Source organism: Armigeres subalbatus, unplaced genomic scaffold, assembly GCF_024139115.2.
Source record: "Armigeres subalbatus isolate Guangzhou_Male unplaced genomic scaffold, GZ_Asu_2 Contig491, whole genome shotgun sequence".
Lineage (NCBI taxonomy): Eukaryota > Metazoa > Arthropoda > Insecta > Diptera > Culicidae > Armigeres > Armigeres subalbatus.
Window position 1 is genome coordinate 14,625 of NW_026943251.1, and position 25,833 is coordinate 40,457.

Sequence of the window (25,833 nt, forward strand, 5' to 3'; positions counted from 1 at the left end):
CAGCAGTTGTGTCAGAGGGAGTTATTTGACAATCAGCTGATCGAACCGGTTCACATAAAATCAAATTGGATTTTTCATACTTTGTGACAGCCCTGATCAATAAAAGCATAAACAATATTCTGCGTTTACGAAAAGTACCGTTGTTCATTGAATTTTTCATATATTACGGTGTATTTAACGTATTTATAAGACTTACTGTTTTATTCATATAATTTTTGCACTTAAAAGTTACAGTTTTGTTAAGTAGTAATTATGAGTGAAGTAAAAATGCCAATTTTCAAACGAATGAATCTGGCTCAAACGAATCCTATCGCGGGGAACAAGAAGCGAACCTGGAAGTCCCTGAAGCAGATCACAGCCTACGAGAGGACGCTCCCGTGGAAAGAAACTGATGTGACATGTGCGTATTGTTAAAAGAAATAATATTGGGCATAATTGTCTAATTCCTATCATTTTGTTTTATAATGAAGATTCCTCCATCAACGCGCCACCATCGTTCGTCCCTGCCAAAAAGTATTCAGACATTTCCGGTTTGATTGCGCCCTACACCGACCCGCAAACCAAACTACACTACAACAACGCGGAAGAGTTTCAGACTGTTCGGAGTCTGCCAATGGATTTGACCGCGGGATATCTGGCACTGCGGGGTGCGAGCAGTATTGTTTGAAGATGCTTTGCTGGATTTAAACCCATCATTAAAAACTACTTACATACCTAATTTATACTAATGCAATAAAAAATAAGTTCAACTAAAAACAGATGTCTTTTTATTACTTGACCTGATACATAGTGTTTGCATTAACAAGCATTTGTGTTCAATTAAAAAAACAAGCCTATAATTACTTTTTCAATTTAACAGAAATAATAATTGTAAACCACAATAAACAGCGTATCTCAAATACATGGACATGAAATTAATACCCGAGCATCTAACAACTATGTTAATTACAGTTGTTTTTTTTATTTGAATTTGATCAAATCATACGGTTGCAGTACAAAGTTTTGTCTCTAAATTTCGCAGTTTTATGATACGCTAGGGTCGTTTTTTACGCGGTTGGATTTTATCAATTTCTCGCTATATCTTAATTTCCAGAGCTTTTTAAATATCTCCTCTTTCAATAAAACTAAAGGCCAGGAATAATCAAAAACAAACCACGTAAATCGCGAACTCAGTGTGGCGTCTCTACAGGCGACTCTTTTTGCTTTTTGTATTCATACAGCGGTGTATTGAACTCAAATTGCAAATACCATTATAGCTGTTGAGTGAAACTATTTCCGACTCTTAATCGTCGAACCCTTACGCGCGAGTTTACTACTTTGCGATTTCAATGAAAAGAAAACGAAAATTAACTATCATATGCGATCAGGACCTTTCTTAAACTGATCTATTGTTGACAAGGCTTTCTCATAAACAACATGAAATCATACGAATTTGGAAGTGCCCATCAGCTCATCGTAACCATGTTATTACATTTTTGTATCATGATACAAAATCAAATATTAATATTAAGTGAAGTCATTATCAAATCTCGTTCACCAAATGGAATCACCCTTCGTCCAAAACTCTTTCGTTCGTCAATTTCGCCCAGTTTACTCGGTCCAGCGGTGGCAACATCCCGGATTGGTACACACATAATACAATCTCATTTCCTCTTCGGCTCGCCGTGTCTGTGCCTGGAAAAATACCGCTTCCCGGTGGGTGCACTTGGGACAGGCATGTTCTTCCGTTCGGGGCAGCGTCGGGTCCGATATCACGTCCGGCACGATGTGGGTCAGCTCGCTGGAAAGAAAGCGTTCCACGGTTGAGGTTATGATTCTTTACGGGAAGCAGCATTTACACTTACTCGATCTCGTGCATAATTTTGTTCACGTAGATACAGTTGGAGTCGGCTTCCTGCTTGTAGTCACAATTCCGGCAGGCATAGAGCAGCACCTTGTTTTCTTTGTCTTCTTTCGGGTACAACATGTTGTTACTTTGAATGAAGTAGAATTGGAACTTGAAAGTTACCGAAATTGCAATGGATTTTTTCCACTTACCATTCCTGACAGAAACGGATGCCCACAAATCCGGGCCCGTCGTCATGAGTTGCGGCATCGAAAGTCATTTTCGATGGTATTTGATGCGAAACTTTGCTTTGATCCGCAGATGCTTCCGAAGTCCAACCAAGCAACACGAGTTGTTTACGCTTATTGATGGTTTTTGTTTTTTTAGCAGGAGCATAAAACTTTAGGTAAGCATAAATTAAGGCTGGCACTTGAAAAGTGCGTAAGCCGTTAATATACTTTATCAAATAAAGTGATAAAATTGAATTGCATTTTGAAAACAAAAATGAATAAATCACTTAATTTTCTATATTTATTTATTCAAAATTAATCATCAGACAAATCATGTATGAAATAGACAAATAAATGAATTTAAATTCTGGTGTTATTTTAGCATGAGCCTTCTTGGAAATATCACTATCTTTACGCATGCAGGGCTGTACAAAACAAAAAAAACAAACGGTTTTATTCAGATACAGTTACACTATAATACAGATGACACACTTGTGGTACACCGAAAACAGAATTCAATCTCTATATATCTGGTAAAAGGATTCTCTTCGTCGACTTCCCCTCTTTTAAATAAAAGTGACAAGCAGTGGATTTCATCGCGGTTTATCACCTCAGAATGCAAGTTTTCATTGTTTTCTTTCGTTCTGAGGAGGAAAACCGCAACGAAATCATCTGCTTGTCACTTTAATTTAAAAGAGGGAAAGTCGGCGAAGAGAATTCTCTCTTGCGACATTCGCCCTTATTCCAGATAGAGCTTGAATTGACCTTTCCCGTCAAAAATGTTTATTCACTCAATCGATTCTTTGGCTTATTGTCGCGTTTATCCTTTTCTAGAATGCTGCGGCGGTCTTACACTCGCACGCTCGACTGCGAAGGTAAACGTCAAGATAGCCGCCGTGTTAAAAGATAGGCAGAATTGTCCCGCTCAAAACAAAACCACGTGCTTTTCGCGAAATGGCAGCAGTGTTCGATTGAGAGGCAACCGGCGTCACTGAGTACGTGGAGTGTGTTTATCATGGCAAGTGCATATGCTCAATGGTTACTTGGGTGGTTTACAGTTCGGAAAACGTGTCCCGGGATTTGGTCTCTCATGTAATTTAAATGGGAGCGGGATTTGCGTTTACCGTGACAGGAGCAGAAGCCTACACGAAAAATGTTTTTTCCTGAAGTGTAAACCCAATCGCGGGAAAAGTGTACGGTTAAAAATTCCATGTGTAGAGATGCAAATCACGCGGGGAAACAATTTCGTTTGAATTGATTCCGCACGGGCCATGTGTAAGCTATGACGGAAATTCATTATGGGAAGAATTTAGTAAAGTGATAGTAAGCAATGAGCAATGAGCAGTGAGAATAAGATGTAAGAAGTGTAAAATTAGGAGTGAGAGTTGAGTAGTGAGAAATGAGTAGTGTAATGAGTAGTGAGAATGAGGCGCGAGAAGTGAAGAGTATGAAGTGAGTTATGAAGAGTGAGAAAAGAAAAGCGAAAAGTTACCAATGAGAAATGAGAAGTGAAGAATGATAAGTGAAAAAATGAGTTGTGAGAAGTGAAATGAATAGTGAGAAGTGGGAATTGAGAATGAGAAGTAAGAAGAGTAAAGTGAGAAATGAGTACTAAGAAGTGAGAAGTGAAAAGTGAGCAGTGATAATTGAGAAATAGTGCATAGTGAGACTCGCTCAAACTCATTCTCACTCACTCGCTCTAAGTCATTCTCACTCACTCGCTCTAACTCATTCTCACTCACTCGCTTCAACTAATTCTCACTCACTTTCTCTCAATCATTCACTCACTCAATCTCACTCATACACACGCTCAGGGTGGCAACTGAACCGGGAAAACCGGGAAAACCGGGAATTAACCGGGAATCAGATAGAACCGGGAAAAACCGGGAAATAACCGGGAATTTAATTTTTAGTTTTGTTTCGAAAGATTAAATAAAAGTTATAATCAACTAATTAACTTCTTGTCTGATTAAAAAAAAATCCGATAATTTTATACATTTTATTTAAATTTTGGGATTCATGAAATGCTGTTTGAATGAGTTTTGTTATCAAATTGTTATAGTTTTTTTTTTTAGAATGTACATTTTTAAAAGGAACAGTTGACCCGGCAGACGTTGTCCTGCATAGTAGGGGAGAATGTGCGTTCCGAACTGCCCATGCAAAGTTTGCATAGGAATCACAATTTTAGTTTTTCACGATTTGCTCAACTTTACTCGTCATTTTCGCATTAGGAAATATCATATAAACCCGTCGGAAACTATAACGAATGTTTCTGCTGAAGAAATGAAAAAAATCCATCTAGCCGTTTTTGAGTTATGCGGATACGAACACAGACCATTTCATTTTTATATATAAGATTTTTATGAGCTCAGGAATCCCAAATTTTCCGTGGTTTCTCAACACTTGAATAATTTATTCGTTTCCAGCATAACAACACAGAAATTCCTTGAAAATCATAGGTTCTAGAAATCACGTCCTAACTCAAGAATTATGTTTACATACATTTATCAATCTTTTAAAAAGTCGGTTTTTCTGGAAAATTTTGCCCTCAGTATTGAGGATTATGAGTTTGAGTCCCATCGAAGAAAAGTGGTTACCTCCAATACACTTTTCAAATCAAAATCTCCCACATAATGTACATATTTACATCGGAGATTTTCAGAGAACTGTAAATAAATAAAAACTAATCTGAAGTGCCAGAGATTTCAGAAATTTCAGGAATAAATTTTTCAGTTCAAATATTGAAGAAATCTTAATCGATAATCCTTTTGCTTCTAAGATCCTTCTACGTATCCCAGATTTCTTTTCAAAATACAAAAACATAAGCTCTTAAATCTTAAGGGTCCCTCCTTAGCCGTGAGGTAAGACGCGCGGCTACAAAGCAAGACCATGCTGAGGGTGGCTGGGTTCGATTCTCGGTGCCGGTCCAGGCAATTTTCGGATCGGAAATTATCTCGACTTCCCTGGGCATAAGAGTATCATCGTGTTAGCCTCATGATATACGAATGCAAAAATGGTAACCTGGCTTAGAAACCTCGCAGTTAACAACCGTGGAAGTGCTTAAGGAATACTAAGCTGTGAGGCGGCTCTGTCCCAGTGTGGGGAAGTAATGCCAATAAGAAGAAGAATAATAATAAGAAGAAGAAGAAGCTCTTAAATCTGCTTAGTGTTATATGTTTCTTAGTTAAAACTTCTGAATTGTTTCTATTTAATAAAACACACTTGCCGTCTATAAATCTGATTAATAATTTAAGAAAATTAGATCAGCATTACAGAATTTCCAAAATATCAAAAATTATTCTAAAGCCAAGATATTAAACTGGAGTCTTAGAAATATATCTGAATTTAAGATTTTTTTCGAACACTGGTGGTCTGTAAAACCATTAGCGAAACTCCATTTCTTATAAAATGCTTTCCCTAAAAACATCAAGCATTTTAAAATCTGCTTTGAAATTCTCAGAGAAATCTGACAAAAATATTTCTTGAGCTGTCTCGTTTTTGAATAATGATTCGTTTTTGATTAATGAACGTTTTGAAATCATTTAATTTTTCTTAAATCAATCCTATCTCAAGTTCCTAAGGCATGTTATTTTTTTAACTTGATAAGGCGTTATTTTGAGCAAGTTCATAACAACGGAATACGAATGCCTTGAGCTCATATTGAATAGAAGTGCTTTTCGCTATGAAAACATCTCTTATCTTTAACTTCCTTTTTCGGTAGATGTTATTATTTTTCTGAAGAACACTTTAATGTTTTTCAAGAAAAATATTTTGCTTGAAAAATCTTTGATATATTGATCACAATTTGGATCAAAATTATATAATGAGCTCGTTTATTTTTCAAATAAGAATTTACAATGGAAAATAAGTGATAGCAATGCTTCTATCACTTACCAGAGATTCGTTTTAATTAACGTGTTGCCAATGGTATAGAAAAGAAAAAACGAATGCAGAAATAGCTTTGATTCACTTCTAACAGTGACTGCTAGAATGGTCAAGATGAAGGTACTTATAGGATGAAGATGGAAACGATCTGGAATTAAACCCATGGCGTATAGAGCAGGAACGAGCGGTTGTCTTATAACTGCCAAGCCTGTTACTGAAAAAAGCCTCACAGCGGAATTTGCTTGACGGGCGGTTTATTAACACATTACCATAGATATTGTTTTCTTTGATTTATTTGGGATGTATTATTATACAATTCCACAGATTTTGATGGTGAATTTAAGTCACATAAAACGATCGAAAAAATGTCGCGTAAAACAAGGATGGTTGTTCCACAGATTGATTTGTCAAAGGTATACAACACCTCATTCCTCAACACCTTTTCTCGATACACTTGCCGGAAAAGTTCAATAATTTGAACCAGGAAAAAACCGGGAATTCCAAAATGGAAATTGAGTGGCCACCCTGACACACATTCTCACTCACTCGCTCAATCTCACTCACATACTCACATTCACTAACTCTGGCTCACTCACTTATTCACTCTCACTCAGTCACTCACTAGCTCTTTCTCACTCACTCACTCTCTCTCATTCACGTACTTTCACACGCTCATTTTCACTCACTCACTCAACCTTACACACTCATTCTCACTTACTCACGAATTCTCACTCACTCACTTTCACTCAATCACTCGTTCACTCACTCACTCACTTTGACTTACTCACCCACTTTCACTTACTAATTTTCACTCATTCGCTCTATCTTACTCATTATCTCCCTTTCTCTCACTATATCTCCCTCTTCTCGTTATATTTCCAACTCTTGTATAAAGAAATCCGAACCAAAACCCCGAAGTGTAAACTCAAGCACGGGCGAGGATACGCAGATTCTCAAATCCCGAAGCAAAATCCTGAAGTGTAAACCCAATCACGGAAAATGTTTCGACAGTGGAGACTTATCGGCGGAAAATTTTCCCTGACAAAACCCAGAGCAAAATCCCGTAACAAATCCCGCGGAAACGTTTTCCAACCTGTAAACCAGCCTTTAAGGTCAACTTTACCAAAGAACCCATATTTTTTGACGCCTCTAACTATTTTTAAAATCGAAAACAAAAATCCAAAAAGTGCGCTGCACGTGTGAACCGATGTTCGTTCAAAATCGGGCCTGTTATAGGGCACTGCACGGAAACATCTCTTTCTCTTTCGTTCCTCATAACTTTTGACGTTTACTGGCCTTGTTGTTTTCTAATTTTTGACGTAGGACTTACGTCTCTCTTTACTATACCGGGTGTCATTTCAAAATATTCAAATCGACCGCGTTACGCTGTGTTGAAAGATTTTAAACGTTGATAGCATTCGTCTCAGTGGACGAATTTCTGCGGTAAGCCCCTCAATCGACAGATTTCAAGTATGCCTTCCGAGTCCATGCTTGATAAGACCCGAAAAACTTGTTTCAATAGGCATGAAATTGTTTTCAATGAAAAACATTGAGATCAAGGGAACCTATAAATATGGGTACCGCATAATTCTTGCATCATTCCATTACCACGTTCCGATTGGTGCAGACACTAGCGAATGAGCAGCCGCTGGGTCTGCAGAGAAGCCATAAAATAGCGCAACGCGATTTTTTACTTTCATTATGACCGGGACAAGCGAAGCAACCGCATCATCGATTAAACAGCACTCACACCTTTTAGCAGGGAATGAAGTCAAAGAAAGCCACCATCATCAGCCGAAACCTAGCCAGTACAGCAGCAGTCCACCCTACAGACCCGACAAAGCAGCAATGCTGAGCAGATACCGGCAGCAGCAGCAGAGTCGAGCCGAGACCGGCCGGCATCGGTGATGAGCCGAGACAGGCTGAAGAAAAGCCACATGATGCAGCATGTATGTCCAAAAAACAAACGGTTCTTCAGAGAGCCAATGATACAGATCAATATCAAAGCTTTCAATTCCCTTCAGGATAGAAATTGCAGGGTTGTTACGGAGATCCTGAAATATTTTCCGCGCCAGATCCGCGCCGACTAAAATCAAATACACGCCATTTCCACGCGGAAAATCCATTCTGCGCCAAATCCGCGCGACCCAAAACTAAATTCTAAGCAAATACACGTTAAATATCAATGCATTGATCAATGCAATATTGACATTGATAAAAAACATGTAGAAAAACATTGTTTGATACTGACCGCACACAAAGCGAACGTGACTGAATGATCGTCCCATGTTATGAATTCTAAATCTTATCACCCGAAATCCCATGTCCGGGTGTTTCCTTCCTTCTACTACTAACAATGTTGTCTCAGAAAAGAACACCCTACTTCCCACCTGAACTGCAATTCTAAGCTCGCTTGCTCGGCTTATTGGCCTGTATCAAGCGAAAAGTCCCGTTAAGAAATAGACGCCAGCAGCGAGCAACAAGCGTAAAAAAGAAGAAGCCCTTCTCGAACACGTTGATGATGATGACGCTTTGGCTGACAAAGAAGCGGGATACAAGACACTAGCTGATTGGCCCACCAATTGGAAAGCAGAGAAGATTCAAAATTAAGTAGTATAAAAGTAAAGTGCATTCGCTCGCAGAGCATTCAGTCTTTTTTATACCATCACTAGAATTTCGCGGTTATTTGAAAAGATCGTTTTTTTACTTTTTGCACTTAGCCGAAGCAAACAGCCATTTTCAAGGCTCTAAGAGTTAAAAATAATGTTCTCCTTCAGTCGCTATCGCACGGATTAGAAGGCCCTTCAGTGGAAGGGTTGAGATACAGTCTTCATCCCCTGCTGAGCCAACTTGGGGTTTATTTCAGGCAGTCCTTCAGTGGGAAGGATGCCACTGTCGAGGCTAATATTTCGTGACCGGACAGATACTCCCTGATTTTTTTTTTGGATGATTTTTGTTCGAGGTAGATTTGATTTCTGTGTCGGTTTGATGAGAAGATTTTGCCAAGGAATGGTATGCAACGCCGATTATTTATCCAATATAGTTGATGTGAGACATTTGGACATATTATGTATCTTAAAGGCATGGTCAAGTCAAGTCCTACGTCCACTTAGCGGTTATGTCACAGACATTACCCACTGTTCGTTTTTTTGCAGCGAGAAAGAAACAAAGCAGTCCGTGCAGTGCCCTATAGGGCACTGCACGGACACTACTAAAAATCCACACATATTTATTGGCAAAAATCCATAGATTTAACTTATGATGTATTTCAGCGCACACATAACCATTCTCCACGCGAACTACTAATAAAATATATATCCAAATAAACTTTATGTGTGGTCTCGAATTAGCAATTATTTAATTTATGTGTGGTTCTATATCGATTGTATTAGGGTGGAGCTATTGCAAAAATTTATAACGGCGACACATATATCTTATATACATATTTATGGCAGTGGACGAATCTCTTTCCCTTTCGTTCTCCATAAATTTTGACGTTTACTGGCCTTGTTGTTTTCTAATTTATTTGCAGTGAAAAAGAGACAAAGCAGTCCGTGCAGTGCCCTATAGGGTGCTGATTGGTTGAAAATGACAATCGATTACTACGATTGGCGCCGGCGTGTTTTTCGTAGGGCAGCATGTTGTTATTTCGGCCGTGTTGCTGGTTTGTAAAGTTGATATTAATCAATATACGTGAATGTTTGAGCTCGTGTTTTTTTGGCGCCAAATATTGAACTACAAACTCCATATAAATTATACTCAAGGGTTGCAAAAGTTAAAAACTGTTGATTTCAAGCATTATCATTCACTTTTCTGTCATTTTCGATATCAAAGTCATTACAGTGAACGTTCGCTAGTTGGTTTTTTTTTCTAGTTGGGGCGCTTTTTAGTTGGGAGTTCGCTAATTGGGGGCGATTCAAATATGACGTCCACTACTTTTTGGGATTTATAGACCCCCTCCCCCCCCTCTGTCACGCTTTTGTGCATACCTAGTACATGTACTGTCACAAAATCTTAGACCCCCTCCCCCCTAAAACCTGTGACATCATTTTTGAACGACCCCTTGGGTCGAAACCCATTTGAAAAGCAGCTAAACGTCAGAAAGTGATGTCAAAAACGCGTTGACGTTTTGTTTCCGTGTTTGGCGGAATCGAAATCGGAAAATTTTCCTTTGTTCAATGCAAAAAGTAAACGACATTGACGCTTGTCAAAACACCCCAATTAACGAATGGCATTCGCTAGTTGGGGTGAGGTCGTGCCCCAATTAGCGAACGATCACTGTATTACATTAGCGAAAATGTCTCTCTGGTAGTCTTTCGCTTCTCTTACATAAATAAATTTTCAATTTTATTTTTTATTGATCATTTCCAACAATACTAAACAAAGATTCACGGAAGTCCAAACCCTTCGTTCAACTATTTTTTTTGTAATAAACATAGATTCCTCTGTTTACGGATTAAATTTGTCATTAATGCTTTCAACAGCTACTTTTTACGTTGCAATAATTGTATACGTTGATTATTGCTTTTTGCATTGAACCTTTTCGTTTCGTCACTGAAATCATTGACACTTGTCTCTTCATCGACTGTTTTCGCGATATTTCTTCACTCGATTTCATCACGCGATTTTTATTCACTCATACATCTATAATCCTGTCAAAATGTGCATTTGATAATTAAATTTTCAGCTAAAAGCTCTATTTTTTGACACCGGTGCACTCACACAACCAATCGACATCAGTTGTCAAAAAATCAGGAGTACCAACTTGAAGACTATCTCCTTGTCGCCGAGTCTGGCGCGGAGTGCTCGGCGCGGAAACCCAAAGGTGAGAATAAAATTTTGGGGCTTATGCGCAATATTTTTTTGATTACACTAACCACTTCAGAATTTGTGAAGACATTTTGTGCAGTTTATTTTGATTTTTGACACATAACCGTATACGAATCAGAAGTACCAAGCTGGTACAAGTGTGTTACCCGAAGCTGGTACAACAAACCGTATGTACTACATGCAGTCTTCCCAAACGAACATCAAACAAGCTGAGTACAGCTGTCCGTATACTCCATTTGTACCCTTGCTTCGTGTTTATACGTATACGCACGAAATGTATACTTGTACCCGAACTTGCGTTCGAGTTTCATTTTGTATTACCAATGTACTGTACATCTGTACAGTACACATGTACACTCTGGCTGTAAAATTTGCTGTTGAATAGCGTTCCAGAAGCTTCTCAAACAAAGCAAATGTAGACAGAGAACAAATTCATAGATGTGCGGATATAAGCAAATTTATTATATATCAATATTTTCATGAGGTTTTGTACTTTAGAAGGCTCAGTAAAATGGCCACCAAAAGTGTTCACGCAAAAATTAAGTTTATATCTTTCAAGTGTTATGCCCCTATTTTGTTGCAAAGTCAAAGTCAACCGCTTGTTGCGTGTTTAGTTAAGTCTGAGGACAATTCTGAGAGGACAATGTTGTAGTTATTCGGAATGGTTCAGCTCTACATTCCTAGGTTATAGTCTGTACAGATTACGAGTATAGTCATTTGATATCATTTTAAAATAAAATATGTGATCTTTGATATCATTAAGTCAAAGAGCTGGTAGTCTGTGGAGGCTATTGCGTAATATGTTATGTATGGTATTTTCCAAAACGAAGTCGGTTTTCGACAAAAAAAATGCTGTGCATCCATGGGGGCTGTGGATGAATTACGTGACGCTATATAGGGAGGAAGGGGATAGCCTCAAGGGTTACGATTCAGACAAAAGAATTAAATTGTCAATACATTGTAAAGTTGATATTAATCAATATACGTGAATGTTTGAGCTCGTGTCAAATATTGAACTACAAACTCCATATAAATTATACACAAGGGTTGCAAAAGTTAAAAACTGTTGATTTCAAGCATTATCATTCACTTTTCTGTCATTTTCGATAACAAAGTCATTACAGTGAACGTTCGCTAGTTGGTTTTTTTTCTAGTTGGGGCGCTTTTTAGTTGGGAGTTCGCTAATTGGGGGCGATTCAAATATGACGTCCACTACTTTTTGGGATTTATAGACCCCCTCCCCCCCCTCTGTCACGCTTTTGTGTATACCTAGTACATGTACTGTCACAAAATCTTAGACCCCCTCCCCCCTAAAACCTGTGACATCATTTTTGAACGACCCCTTGGGTCGAAACCCATTTGAAAAGCAGCTAAACGTCAGAAAGTGATGTCAAAAACGCGTTGACGTTTTGTTTCCGTGTTTGGCGGAATCGATATTTTCTGGCGCGTAAAATTTTCCTTTGTTCAATGCAAAAAGTATAAACGACATTGACGCTCGTCAAAACGCCCCAATTAACGAATGGCATTCGCTAGTTGGGGTGAGGTCGTGCCCCAATTAGCGAACGATCACTGTATTACATTAGCGAAAATGTCTCTCTGGTAGTCTTTCGCTTCTCTTACATAAATAAATTTTCAATTTTATTTTTTATTGATTATTTTCAACAATACTAAACAAAGATTCACGGAAGTCCAAACCTTCGTTCAACTCTTTTTTTCTTGTAATAAACATAGATTCCTCTTTTTACGGATTAAATGTGTCATTAATGTTTTCAACAGCCACTTTTTACGTTGCAATAATTGTATATGTTGATTATTGCTTTTTGCATTGAAACTTTTCGTTTCGTCGAAATCATTGACAATTGTCTTCATCGACTGTTTTCGCGATATTTCTTCACTCGATTTTTATTCACTCATACATCTATATTACTGTCAAAATGTGCATTTGATAATTAAATTTTCAGCTAAAAGCTCTATTTTTTGACACCGGTGCACTCACACAACCAATCGACATCAGTTGTCAAAAAATCAGGAGTACCAACTTGAAGACTATCTCCTTGTCGCCGAGTCTGGCGCGGAGTGCTCGGCGCGGAAACCCAAAGGTGAGAATAAAATTTTGGGGCTTATGCGCAATATTTTTTTGATTACACTAACCACTTCAGAATTTGTGAAGACATTTTGTGCAGTTTATTTTGATTTTTGACACATAACCGTATACGAATCAGAAGTACCAAGCTGGTACAAGTGTGTTACCCGAAGCTGGTACAACAAACCGTATGTACTACATGCAGTCTTCCCAAACGAACATCAAACAAGCTGAGTACAGCTGTCCGTATACTCCATTTGTACCCTTGCTTCGTGTTTATACGTATACGCACGAAATGTATACTTGTACCCGAACTTGCGTTCGAGTTTCATTTTGTACCAATGTACTGTACATCTGTACAGTACACATGTACACTCTGGCTGTAAAATTTGCTGTTGAATAGCGTTCCAGAAGCTTCTCAAACAAAGCAAATGTAGACAGAGAACAAATTCATAGATGTGCGGATATAAGCAAATTTATTATATATCAATATTTTCATGAGGTTTTGTACTTTAGAAGGCTCAGTAAAATGGCCACCAAAAGTGTTCACGCAAAAATTAAGTTTATATCTTTCAAGTGTTATGCCCCTATTTTGTTGCAAAGTCAAAGTCAACCGCTTGTTGCGTGTTTAGTTAAGTCTGAGGACAATTCTGAGAGGACAATGTTGTAGTTATTCGGAATGGTTCAGCTCTACATTCCTAGGTTATAGTCTGTACAGATTACGAGTATAGTCATTTGATATCATTTTAAAATAAAATATGTGATCTTTGATATCATTAAGTCAAAGAGCTGGTAGTCTGTGGAGGCTATTGCGTAATATGTTATGTATGGTATTTTCCAAAACGAAGTCGGTTTTCGACAAAAAAATGCTGTGCATCCATGGGGGCTGTGGATGAATTACGTGACGCTATATAGGGAGGAAGGGGATAGCCTCAAGGGTTACGATTCAGACAAAAGAATTAAATTGTCAATACATAATGTGCTCCAAAGAAGAGGACTGGATTCGCCCAATTTTATGTTACGTAATTTGTGAGCGGTCCCATAGTGCAACACGAAATGCTCTCTCCCGATGGAGCATTTCTAAAAGCGTGACAATACACAATTTAGTTTTATTTATTAGGAATAGATTAACAGAGAGTCGAGAAATTGTTCCACTGATCTATGAGTATACATAGTATTTATAATTATGCGCTTTCTATTCCTTCCCTGTTGAATGTACACGCAGTTTTGGGTTTGAATTTTGGTATGGGTTATGATATCATGAAAACAGTTTATTAATACTTATTTTTTATTTATTTTTATTCAAATTTTTTAAAATATCGAACACTTTTGAATTATTATCAGCACAGTTTGAGTATAGTTTTGCTTTAATTTAATTTTCCGACAATGGAATGAAACAGTGAAATTTTTGGGTTCCTTGGATCGTTTTCGCGTTATTAAATTGCTCGCTGAGCTCTGAAGCCTTTATTTCGTACTCTTCAGTAGTAGTAAAACAAAATGATAATTTGGTTAAATCTTTTTCTTTTCTACGATTTGCCCAATCAAAAAGTTCTTTCGCAGTTTTAATTGGATGCTCACGTTCTTTGGCTAAACTTGCTCTTGTGGCCATGCGCTTTATTGTTCCTCCAATAGCATCACAAGGACCTTTTCCCATGTGATGTAGCAAAAATGCCATTCTGCATCAATTCCGTACATTGATTTAAATTGACATAGGCTCGAAAAATTCTTACGATTTTTGTACTGCGACGCTGCTCCATCAGACATGAAATATATCTTTTGACTTCTTTATGCTTATCAACGCGTAAAAAGTTAATCATTTTTCAATGAACAAGTTTACGGATACTGAATCGTGTCTTAAATCTTCGGAAATTATAATAAAACTTAAGTGTTCAATTTGCGTACTTCCATTAAAATAAATAACGAATGGATGAATTGTAGCTTGTTGTACGTTCCAGTGATGGGACTGCACTTCATCTTGCAATACAAAGCTGTAATTTTCAGAAAAATCACAAATGACTAAAATTCACCATTTTGTAATGTATTTTTCGTATTTTTAAAAAGCTGGATTGTTCTGTTTTAATGAAATCGTGAGGGATTAAACTTTCTAATTTCAAGCAAAAATATGACACAAACTCATCTACAGGTTTTACAATAGTTTCTATGTCACACCTATCCGTGGTCACCCATTGCTCAAATGATAACTGATCAATATATTTTTCTTCAAACTCAGCGAATAAAGTATTTTCCAATGATGAAGAATCTGGACAATCCGAACAAGATCGTAGATAGCAATTTGATGTTGTATTTTCACACAAAAGACTACCAGTTAATATTTTAATATCCTTTGTTAAATTGATTCTTTTCAAACTATGTAAAATAAGATTAATATTCTCATGGGTTGTGCACACACACATTATGTGTTCCTGAATTGGAAAGAAGCTTAAATTGCCTTGGCCGAAGGCTTGCAAATGAGGAAAACCTATTTTAATATTATCGTGAATTTCCTTGAAGCGTGTGTACGCTTCTTTCAAAGTCGTCATCATTAATCGTTTTTGGATTGCTTGACGCTTTCCATCTTTTTACTGATACATAATCTTTTGACCAGGCATAGCTCGACTTACTTCATCATCTTCAAAATATTGAACTACTATTTCTTTTGTCTCCTCTGTTTATTCAGTACTAGACCTAGTATTTTTTGGTTAAAAGACAGTTATTCTTCAATTGTTTTGCCTCTTTTACTGTATTTCTATTGGTTTTGAACTCATCAATGGCATCCTGAATAGACCACGAACTTGGCAGCATCGACAAAATCAATAATTTTTCTTTCCTTGTCGTGGCTGCATTCGAGAACCTTTCCTTCATATTTATAATTACCTCATCGTAGTCTGTATTTTCCACATCATCAGGTCCTAATTTGAAGAGGTTTCTTCGTACAGCTTCGTTTATTTCACGGTATTTTTCTCCGGGTAATAAACGTAGTCCATCTTACTCCATTTAATCGGAGTCACTTTTATCCCAGCTATGCCCTCGTTAAAGCGTTCGATGTTGACTTTTTGGATACACTCATCTTCCGATTGATTTGTTGAAACAGATTTCGCTGATGGTACGGTGGCAAGGCTCTCAGCACTTAATACTTCTGGCAATTCCTCAGTTGCTGTCGTTTGTATTCAATGTGGACATTGGAGCATAACCAGTCGCTTTCAGTTTATCTATGGTGCTTTCGGTGAGATTTCGTAACTCTTTTGAACACTTTTTTCCATCAAACGGCCTACAACAGTTGAGAAAGCGGCTACTCATGTTGTTCGTAATATTTCAATAAACAAAATCACTTTTAAGTTTTTACTGACTAGTTTGGTGTCATTTGCTTGACTGAAGAAAAAAATTACTATAAGATCTTTAACAACCTTAGTAGTAGTAATTTTTTGCTTTTCGTGAGCATTGTCATGGTATGTACCTATCATGCATTTGTTGTTGTTGAAGATACCCGTTTCCTCCCGATCATAAAGTCTATTCTCTAAGAGGTATATTTTTGCAGGTAAACTATAGACGTACACGTGTATATAAATCTTTGATTTTGCAGCTTTTGTCTTAAAAATAACATTTCTGATATGTTTCTATCAACGTTATTATCAACAGGTTTCAACACTATTAAAAGAATTTTTCGCCAGTCACGTGCAATGAAAATTATGACACTATCAATACTTTTGATCACAACACTGGATCGTGTCTAAGTTTCTTATAGATGCTATGAATAATTAAATCAAAATATCATGAAAACAACTTGTTTAAATCACGTCCCTTAACAATAAAATCTGCATCAAACTGCAATTCTCGAAATAACTTACACAGAAAAAATTTTTGTTTACCTAATGTGTAAATTGTGAAATGTTTGAAATGTCATAACTTTTTTGTTTATTTGTTTACCATCATTAAATTTTTATGGTAGATGGCTAATATAATGGGCCGTTTTCCCTAAAAAAATTACGTTCGAAAAAAGATAGGGTTTTGAGATATTTGAGTTTTTGTGACAAAAATGATATTTTTAAAGGCAAAAAAAATTTTTTTTTACTGTGCACATTTTCTTAAGAATCACCATTTAGTTGTCTAACTTTGCTGAAAAAATCATAACAATCGAACATTCCGTTTTTGCTGTGCAGCTTTTTAAATATTTTTGAACCATTTTCACATACACCCTTTTGAAAAGTTTCAAATATTTTCGAAATGGTCGCTCAGGATCGACTGACATGCCCCCGTGGAATGCCTCTTCTGTAAACTTAATTATTGTTTACGTGATGTTGGAAGCCCATGTCAGTTGGTTACCAACGTCGTGAAAAAGTTTTGCATCATTAGAAAATTATTCGAAAAAAAAGTCTTCCAGATCCACCCATCACTGTGCATCTTCATTTCAGCGTGCACAGTTTTCGAATTTCATTTTGTTCATTCTCTTTGTCTCTTGCCGGTCGACTCTCGGACCTGAAAGCAAGTTTGTATCTGGGTACTGCGGATAGAGCCGCTTTTTTGCTCTCAAGCGAGTAGAGGGATGTTTTGAAATCAATTCCATAAGCAAAATTATTTTGCAGTTGCTTGTCTGTCAAAAATTTCCCGCTCTTCGAATTTCTCTTTCCACGCTGCATGAGGGCGCACAAACGCGCGAGACTCTACATGACTTTACGATGGTTTACATACATTCCTGCTCCAATCAGCTGTGGTTTCTCGTGAAAATTAGTAACGAGTGCTTTTTAATTGCATTCCTACTAATTTTCCACTCGAAATATAATGTGAAAATATTTGTTACAAAGAATAAAAAACTCAATCTAAGTTTATTTTTATTTTTTTTTTCTCAAATAATAACAATACTTCTCAATATAGGATCTGAACCGAACATAACCACAATCTTCAATGTTTGGCTCCGGCACAATAAATAAGTTTGGCTTCAGTTTGACAACCAAATCGATTCTATTCGCACCACCCAGGTTTGTACATGTGTTTTGTACTTAAGTACAAGTTCGTTTAGGTAGGTACTGGGTATCCCTTTGTACTCGAGTACGTCAATAATCCATGTTCAGTGTTCAACACAAGTTGATGAAAATGTACTTGTGTTGAACATCACACATGTTCGTGGGAAGACTGACTACATGGTAAATATTTGTACCATGGTACTTGTACCACCAGTGTGTCTTTAGTATTATTTACAGGGTTGAGCAAAATTTAATAAACCGGTTCGCTTCAGGTACGTTTACACTTGAACCATTGTCTTCCAATTAGGGTCTCGCCGACATTTCTCACCAACACGAACGCAGGTTTGTGGTTGCAAACAATCCCATTTGATTTTGCCGTGACAGCTGCTCGTGGTTGCAAACAAACCGAGTAAAAGTGTGAGTGAAACGTGCGTGTACGTACACGATCGCTGAAAGCCTAATTGGATTTATGTTTTCCTTCAGGACGATTCGAGAGAGTTCTCGTTCAGCGCAAATATTGTCAATGTTTGTTTATAACTTTTCAAACAGTCAAAAATAGTGCATAGTAACTTCTACACACGAGGTGAGGAGCTTTGAATAATTACTGATTTTTGTGGAAACTAAAACGCGTGCCTATTGCCCAAATAAGGAATAAACTTAGGGAAGCCTGACTACAACTAATAGACAATGGCCAGCGGAGGAGACCATCCAGATCAACCAAGGCAACCCCGTAATTTACAGGTATTTAATAATAGAATAATAGTGTCAAGTTCTTTCTACTTCAAGTTATAATGTTATCAGGGTTTGCTAAAATTCGCCATGGAAGCAACTCAAGCGGAGGATGCTCCTCACGACTCACATTTCGAGCCGATGGACGAGGAGAGGCGTCGTTTTCTGGAGGAAGCCCTAAAATCTCTCACCATGGACGTAGTCAAAGAAATCGAAAAAGCCATGAAAACGCTGATGGATCCGGATAGGGTTGAAGAAGATAAAGCGGATGCCATTGAGATAATCATCGATTTCGTACAGGATATTGATGCTGCTAATGGTAAATATTTTTTCTCTGTTTATATACAATAACCTAGGTATGGGGTATGTTTCAAAACATTGTTTTATGTTTAAAGATTTCTACAAAGTGGGAGGATTCGTCATCATTCAGCCAGGTCTCAAATCCACCAATTCCGACGTCCGCTGCGGAACGCTTCGGTTGATTGCAGAGCTGGCTCAAAATAACCCCTTCTGCCAGGAACAACTACTGCAAGCTAACAATCTCCTACAAGTGGTTGAACTGCTGTCAGATGAATCTCTGGTCGAGCCTCCGGTGGCCACTCAAGCCACGCATGCCATTCCCTGTATGGTGCGGCATCATGAGCCGTCACTGGCAGCTTTCATCGACATGGGAGGTTTAGAGTGCATTCTCGGGTGCATCCAAACCGACAACGAGAAGCTGCGCATCAAGTCGTCGTTTCTTATGTCTAACCTTTGCACGGAACATACGGCCGTGCGGGACGAGTTTATCAAACTAAATGCTGTGGAGCGAGTGGTAGCGGCGGTCAGACCTTCCAAAGAATTTGAGCCGAAGCTTGAAACTGCGTTGTCAAGTTTGAATGTACTGACGAGAGCGATGAAGGCGTTCAGAGGTGCCAGGATTCTAGTTTAAAGTTGAAAGAAAAGTTAGAGCTGGTGCTCAAGTTGAACAACGGAAAAGATGAGTGCTTGGTATGTTTACTTAATGTTCACAGCTCGAATCCATTTTAATTTTCTTAATATTTTTTCTAGGAACAGATCGAATATGCCAAAACGTTGTTAAACCGATGTTTTACTGATGATAGCACTGGAACTGATCGATAGCCCAATAAAACAGACTAAGGCATATTGTTCAGCAGTTTATTATGTCGAGTCCATGACAGCCTAAGGGGAGGTGTGGGTAAACTAGAATGGGGTTCTGTTTGAGCTAAATCGTTACAAATTTGGCACTCTATCGAGTTAATTATTGATTGTTTCAAATTATAAGTACGACGTGTTCACATAATGAAAACTATTCTATTTATCAATGATTTAATCAATCCAATCAAAGTTAATTGCCCATATTCCGGGACAATAATTTACAATGTTCTGAAAACTCATATGTAAATATGTACATTATGTGGAAGATGTTTATTTGAAAAATGTATTGGAGGTCACCACTTTCCCTTCGATTGGACTCAAACTGAGGGTCGTGGGTTTGAGTCCCATCGAAGGGAAAGTGGTTACCTTCATATAGGGTTAGGCGGGGTAAGATGGGTCACGGGGTAAGATGGGCCAGGGCCGTTTTTGAGCATCGTGTACATTTTAATGTGGAGATTATGACTTTGTAGGAGGAATAATTTGGTTCTACTTTATTATCACTCGATTTGATGATAAAATTTTATTTTGATAGAGTATGGCAAAGTAAAATATTTTCCAGCATTGTTTCTTATGCGAAACAAACTTTTTATAAAACGTGTAATATCGTGGAGCAATGTAAAATTTAAACATTTTTAGTAACATAGTGAACGTATTATAAGTAATGTAGGTGATGTTATACTAACTGCGTTGAAATAAATAAATTTGATCGAAAATTAGACATTCTAACATGAACTTGCAAATGGGGCAAGATGGGTCAGCACATACTGAAGGGCATAGTTCGAATTCAAAACATATTTTCCATTGCTGGTTTAATCATTTTAAGATTACTTTTGACATAATGATGTTAATTTGTTTATTGAAAATGTCTATTTTTTGTTTTTAAGAAAGCAATACTTAGACGGCTTGTTTTCATGAGAGTTTGCAGACATTTTTAAATGTAGAGCAATTTCTTCATCCAAGGCTTAAAAATTATTTTTTATTCAATATAATCATTGGCAATAAAGCTTTCTATCTGTGTGTAATTCAATATTGGGAATAAAAACAATATTAATTGCAGTATTTAAAGGTGACCCATCTTGCCCCGCTGTTTGACCCATCTTACCCCGCCATTTTTTGATTAACAGAAAAATAGACTTCTACTTTAATGACTCGAAATGGAATAAAAAATGGAGTTTTTGTTAGTTTATACCCTTGGCTTACAGATTATGAGCTATTTTTATAGATCCATGTTCTTCTTCTTCTTCTTATTGGCATTACATCCCTACACTGGGACAGAGCCGCCTCGCAGCTTAGTGTTCATTAAGCACTTCCACAGTTATTAACTGCGAGGTTTCTAAGCCAGGTTACCATTTTTGCATTTGTATATCATGAGGCTAACACGATGATACTTTTATCACCGACGAACCGACGTGTCACCCCATGCAAAATAATTCAAATTTGCTGCCCACGACGCCATGATGAAAAATCATTGAACTCTACCGCCACCCCCATAATGGTTCGCGAAGTTTTCGTAGCTCAGCCACCAACCTACGTGTATTAACATTGTAGCGGAGTTGTGTCTTAGCTCATTTGACAGGAGCGATCGCCCGCAAAAGCGAATGACCGTTGAAAAGTGTGGGACAATCAGAGAGCGCCACACATTGGAACAACTCAGAAAAAAGACGGTCAAAACCTCATTGTGGCGTTTAATACAGATTTAGATCCATGATTTGTTCATAGAATGTGTTCAAAAAGCTGCTCGACAAAATCTAGACCGTGAAATCCACTATTATGGTTCAATGCGATACCCGAGCAAAAAAATTTTTTTTCCACATTTTTTTTTGTTCGGGTTTTTGACAATGTTTTAGAATATTGTGTTTTGAGAAATTTTACTGAAGATACTGTATGTTTTTCTCTTAATTTTAAGTGTTGAATCGTTGTTTTTCGATATTGCAGTCTTAAATTAATATAAAAATCGATTTTCAATATTTCGAAACTAAATATACAACGTTTTGACCCGTTTTGTATCTCAAAACATTGAATAGCCCTGACATGCGCTAATCTGAAGATAATATGGCCTTTTGTATTGACATTTCTATCAAATGGAACACATTTATCGGACAAATAGGTCAATTTCATGAAAAAATGTCACCCTTATTGGCACATTTTGGCAGCTAGATTTACGTTATTCAGAAAGCTTAATTTATATAGAAGAAGCCAGTGGCTAAAGCTCAGTTGGGTCTGATGAGGCTCATTGATTTTTGTTCCAATTCTTAAAGAGCTATTTTCGTAAAAAAATAGGTTTTGTTTCACCTGTATCCAGTTTGTACTAAAAATAGTACTAAAAAATGCTATAGCTCCCGCTCACAAATAGCATTCTCCTCCCTCGAAGATCTGGAAGATAGAAATATGCTCTCAAACATGATAAGTAAAATATAAGCATACTGATTTTTTTGTTTCAATTTAATTTGCCTTTAATTGATTATTAAGCAGTTATTTCCGCATTATCGATTAACGGTAAGTTGCAAGTATCGTAACCTGGGTGCTGCGGATAGAGCCGCTTTTCTGCTCTCAAGCGAGTTGCGGGATATTTTGAAATCAATCGCATAAGCAAAATTATTTTGCAGTTACGCGGCTGTCAAACATTTCCCGCTCTTCGAATTTCTCTTCCCATGCTGCATGAAGGCGCACAAATGCGCGAGGCTCTACATGACTTTACGATTGGTACATACGTTCCTGCTCCAATCAGCTGCTGAATCCGAATCTTAAGCTGTGAAATCTCGTAACTAGTGCTTTTTAGTTGTATTCCTTAAATTTCCACTCGAAATATAATGTGAATATATTTGTTACAAAGAATGCAACACTAAGTTTATTTTTATTTTTCCTTAAATTATTACAATACTTCTCAATATAAGATCTAAAACGAACATAACCACATTCTTCAATGTTTGGCTCCGACACAATAGAAATTTTTGGCTTCAGTTTGACAACCAAATCGTTTCTATCCGCACCACCCAGATCGTAACCAATAAGGTATTATACGGGTACAGTACCGATTTTTGACCATATCTCCATATTCGAGCATTTATTAAAAATATTTGTTTTGGAGATGTTTAGCTCTCATAAAGATACACTCATTATTTAGCCAAATTTACTTCTAAAATCAATCGATTTTGTTTGAAAACAATGTTTTTCAAAAGTTGGCTAAATTAGGCACTGAATTATAAGCAAAGGGTACGCTCACCATACTTATAGAAATAATAAATAGATCCACAATAAGACCGATGAAATGAGTATATAATGAGAAAGAGTAATATTTATCGAAAACTATACTATAAAAATTGGAACAAAAATCAGTGAGCCTCATCAGACCCAACTGAGCTTTAGCCATTGGCTTCTTTTATACAAAATCAGCTTTTAGAATAACGGAAATCTAGCTGCCAAAATGTGCCTATAAGGCTGATATTTAATCAAGAAAATAGCCTATTTTTTCAATAAAACCGTTCTATTTGACTGAAATTCCAATCAGAAAGATTATATTATCTGAAAACGATCGTATATTAGTGCCATTTTTTATTTTGTGATATAAAACGTGTTGATATGTTGTATATTTACTTTAAAAATACTGAAAATCGATTTTTATATGAGTTTTGGACTGCAGTATCGAAAAACAACGATTCAACCTTTAAAATTAGGAAGAAAACCTATAGTATCTTTAGCAAAATTTTTAAAAACACAATATTCTAAAACATTGTCAAAAACCCGAACAAAAAAAAATTCTAGAAAATTTTTCTTTTGCTCGGGTATCGCATTAAAACATAATAGTGGATTTCACGCTCTAGATTTTGTCGGGCAGCTTTTTGAACACATTCCATGAAAAAATCATGGATCTAAATCTGTATTAAACACCACAATGAGGTTTTGACCGTCTTTTTTCTGAGTTGTTCCAATGTGCGCCAGTGACACGTCGGTTCGTCGGTGCTTTTATGCCCAGGGAAGTCGAGACAATTTCCAATCCGAAAATTGCCTAGACCGGCACCGGGAATCGAACCCAGCCACCCTCAGCATGATCTTGCTTTGTAGCCGCGCGTCTTACCGCACGGCTAAGGAGGGCCCAATAGATCCATGTTGAAAAGTTGAATTAAAATGTTTCTGTTTTGAGATATTTAGGGTTCGCCTTAGGCGACCCATCTTGCCCCATCATACCCTACAATTTTTTTTCAAATCAATATCTTTCACATAATGTAAACCTCCCATGTTAGGCGACTCTTAATCCTGGAGATGACTTTGTTCTTAATACTGTTGGCAATACCAAGTCGACATATATTCGACATAAGATTTATATCCTATCGATCATAATTACTGCTTAATCTCCTCAAATTATTATTGTAGACAGGCTATAGTTATATGAAAGCATTGGTAAATATAAAAGATATTTTAGTTACTAGATAAATATTGTCGCTGTCGTCGCTGTCCGAAACATCTTTTGCTGGCGAGGATAGGGGAGCTAAATGTCAAAGAAGGAAAATCCATACGATTTGACAGGTATGTACCACACATGTTTCGGACAGCAGAACAAAGGGAACCGAAGCGACAATCTTTATCTAGTAACTAAAATATCTTTTGTAAATATCAATTTGTGTTGAAAAATGAGTAATTTAGGCTTCAATCCTTAAATTATGGAATCACAAAATTTAAGAAAATTCGAATTTAAACTACACCATCTTCAAATCAATATTACAAGAACAAGTTAGCATGAGCATGATTGACCGCCCATGGTTGCTACTCCGTTATTGCCAGGTCAGCTGTAATTACACAGAGAACCAACAGATGATGTTTGGGACTTAATTTACCTCTGCGATTTACCCATTCGCACAATGCAGAACAAAACATTTTGGTGATAGTTCTGAGCAGGGTAGAAATATTTCACAGTCAATGCAGTGAAAAACATGGATCTCAGTATAATCTGCAGTTGCCTTCATCGCCGCCGTGGTGAGTGCGACTGAGTGCAGCTGAAAAATCATTTCCAACACCGACCTTTCAATTTCGCATTCAGCCACTCACAAGTCGCTCTGACAGGCTGCTCAGTTCGCGCCTTGCCGTATGACTGTGAGTGGCCCATTTAAACGCGTGGTGATTTTTTTCAATTTGCTGGCTGAATGTGTACATTTTGAGAAAATATATATAGCTCTTTTAGTGGAATGTATTCAACCGTCTAAGACGAATTAAGTACTGTCCATTTAATTCCACCAGTTAATGGTTAACTGGTGGAATTAAATGGACAGTACTTAATTCGTCTTAGACGGGTGTACATTTTGCTGTGGTAAATTTCATCTTCGCAGCGCAGTGGGTGATGTGAGTTCTGTTGTTTACTTTTCTGCCTCTCCGGGAATGTAAGGTTGATTTTAAAGCAGGAAGAAAATAAAAACATGATATAAAAAAACATCACCTTCATCCAGTGCTGCAGAATATTTACAACCCTGATTCTGAGCGCTATGTGCACATAAGCCATTTAACGAAAAACTTTAATAAATACAAACCAAGTTAAAAAAATGTGTATATAATGGTTAATATTTTCGTGTGGATTCATCAATCGGATTATAGAGAAGGAAATGAAATAAGACAGCAAATCAGATACCAATGATGTTTGAGAACATTGCTTTGAATAGCATTATTAATTGTTTAATGTATGTTTGTATTTATACCGAATATTGAACATTACTGTAGAGATCAGTATAATAATATAAAATAAAAATTGGAATAATAATATAGATTCATTAATATTTCCATGTCAATCAACTAATAACTAATAATGAAAAGTATTTTGATTTTTTTTTCTGATTTTGATGCAGGATTGATGTTCTAGGGCCTGGTAAGCTCTATCCATGATTGCATGACCAAGATCCATGAGTGATATGCGTGAGTGATAGAATGTATAGACTATGAGATGCGGAGAAGATTTTTGATACTTTTCTAAATTCTGATGCAGGATAGATGTTCTAGGGCCTGGTAAACTCTATCCATGACTGCATGACCAATAGCAGTGAGTGATTTGCGTACAGAGTTAGAACTTATAGACTGCTAGATGTGGAGAAGATTTTTGATATTTTGCTTGATTTTGATGCAGGATAGATGTTCTTGCGCCTGGTAAACTCT

At 37.1% G+C, this 25,833-nt stretch overlaps 2 protein-coding genes and 1 pseudogene across 2 annotated transcripts; 2 read left to right on the forward strand and 1 right to left on the reverse strand.

The window, feature by feature from the left end:
* The first annotated feature begins 100 nt into the window (after positions 1-100).
* On the forward strand, positions 101-756 carry LOC134204269 (INO80 complex subunit C-like). Its single transcript, XM_062679093.1, has 3 exons — positions 101-155; positions 204-400; positions 471-756. The coding sequence occupies exons 2-3, from the start codon at positions 253-255 to the stop codon at positions 665-667; spliced, it is 345 nt and encodes a 114-aa protein (XP_062535077.1). The 5' UTR covers positions 101-155; positions 204-252; the 3' UTR covers positions 668-756.
* Positions 757-1,431: 675 nt separating this feature from the next.
* LOC134204268 (DNA-directed RNA polymerase II subunit RPB9) lies at positions 1,432-2,201 on the reverse strand. Its single transcript, XM_062679092.1, has 3 exons — positions 2,038-2,201; positions 1,845-1,973; positions 1,432-1,780 (listed from the first exon to the last, which is right to left on the reverse strand). Exons 1-3 carry the CDS (start codon positions 2,103-2,105, stop codon positions 1,591-1,593), a joined length of 387 nt encoding a protein of 128 aa, XP_062535076.1. The 5' UTR covers positions 2,106-2,201; the 3' UTR covers positions 1,432-1,590.
* A 15,988-nt stretch (positions 2,202-18,189) lies between these two features.
* LOC134204258 (hsp70-binding protein 1-like) lies at positions 18,190-19,984 on the forward strand (annotated as a pseudogene).
* Positions 19,985-25,833: the final 5,849 nt, after the last annotated feature.

Excerpts from the sequence above, each read along its gene's own strand:
- LOC134204268 (XM_062679092.1), bottom strand. The coding sequence starts at position 2,105 with ATGACTTTCGATGCCGCAACTCATGACGACGGGCCCGGATTTGTGGGC. Across the intron at positions 1,974-2,037 it reads ATCCGTTTCTGTCAGGAATG|TAACAACATGTTGTACCCGA; the intron begins GTAAGTGGAAAA and ends CTTCATTCAAAG. Across the intron at positions 1,781-1,844 it reads AAAATTATGCACGAGATCGA|CGAGCTGACCCACATCGTGC; the intron begins GTAAGTGTAAAT and ends CTTTCTTTCCAG.
- LOC134204269 (XM_062679093.1), top strand. The coding sequence starts at position 253 with ATGAGTGAAGTAAAAATGCCAATTTTCAAACGAATGAATCTGGCTCAA. Across the intron at positions 401-470 it reads GAAAGAAACTGATGTGACAT|ATTCCTCCATCAACGCGCCA; the intron begins GTGCGTATTGTT and ends TTTATAATGAAG.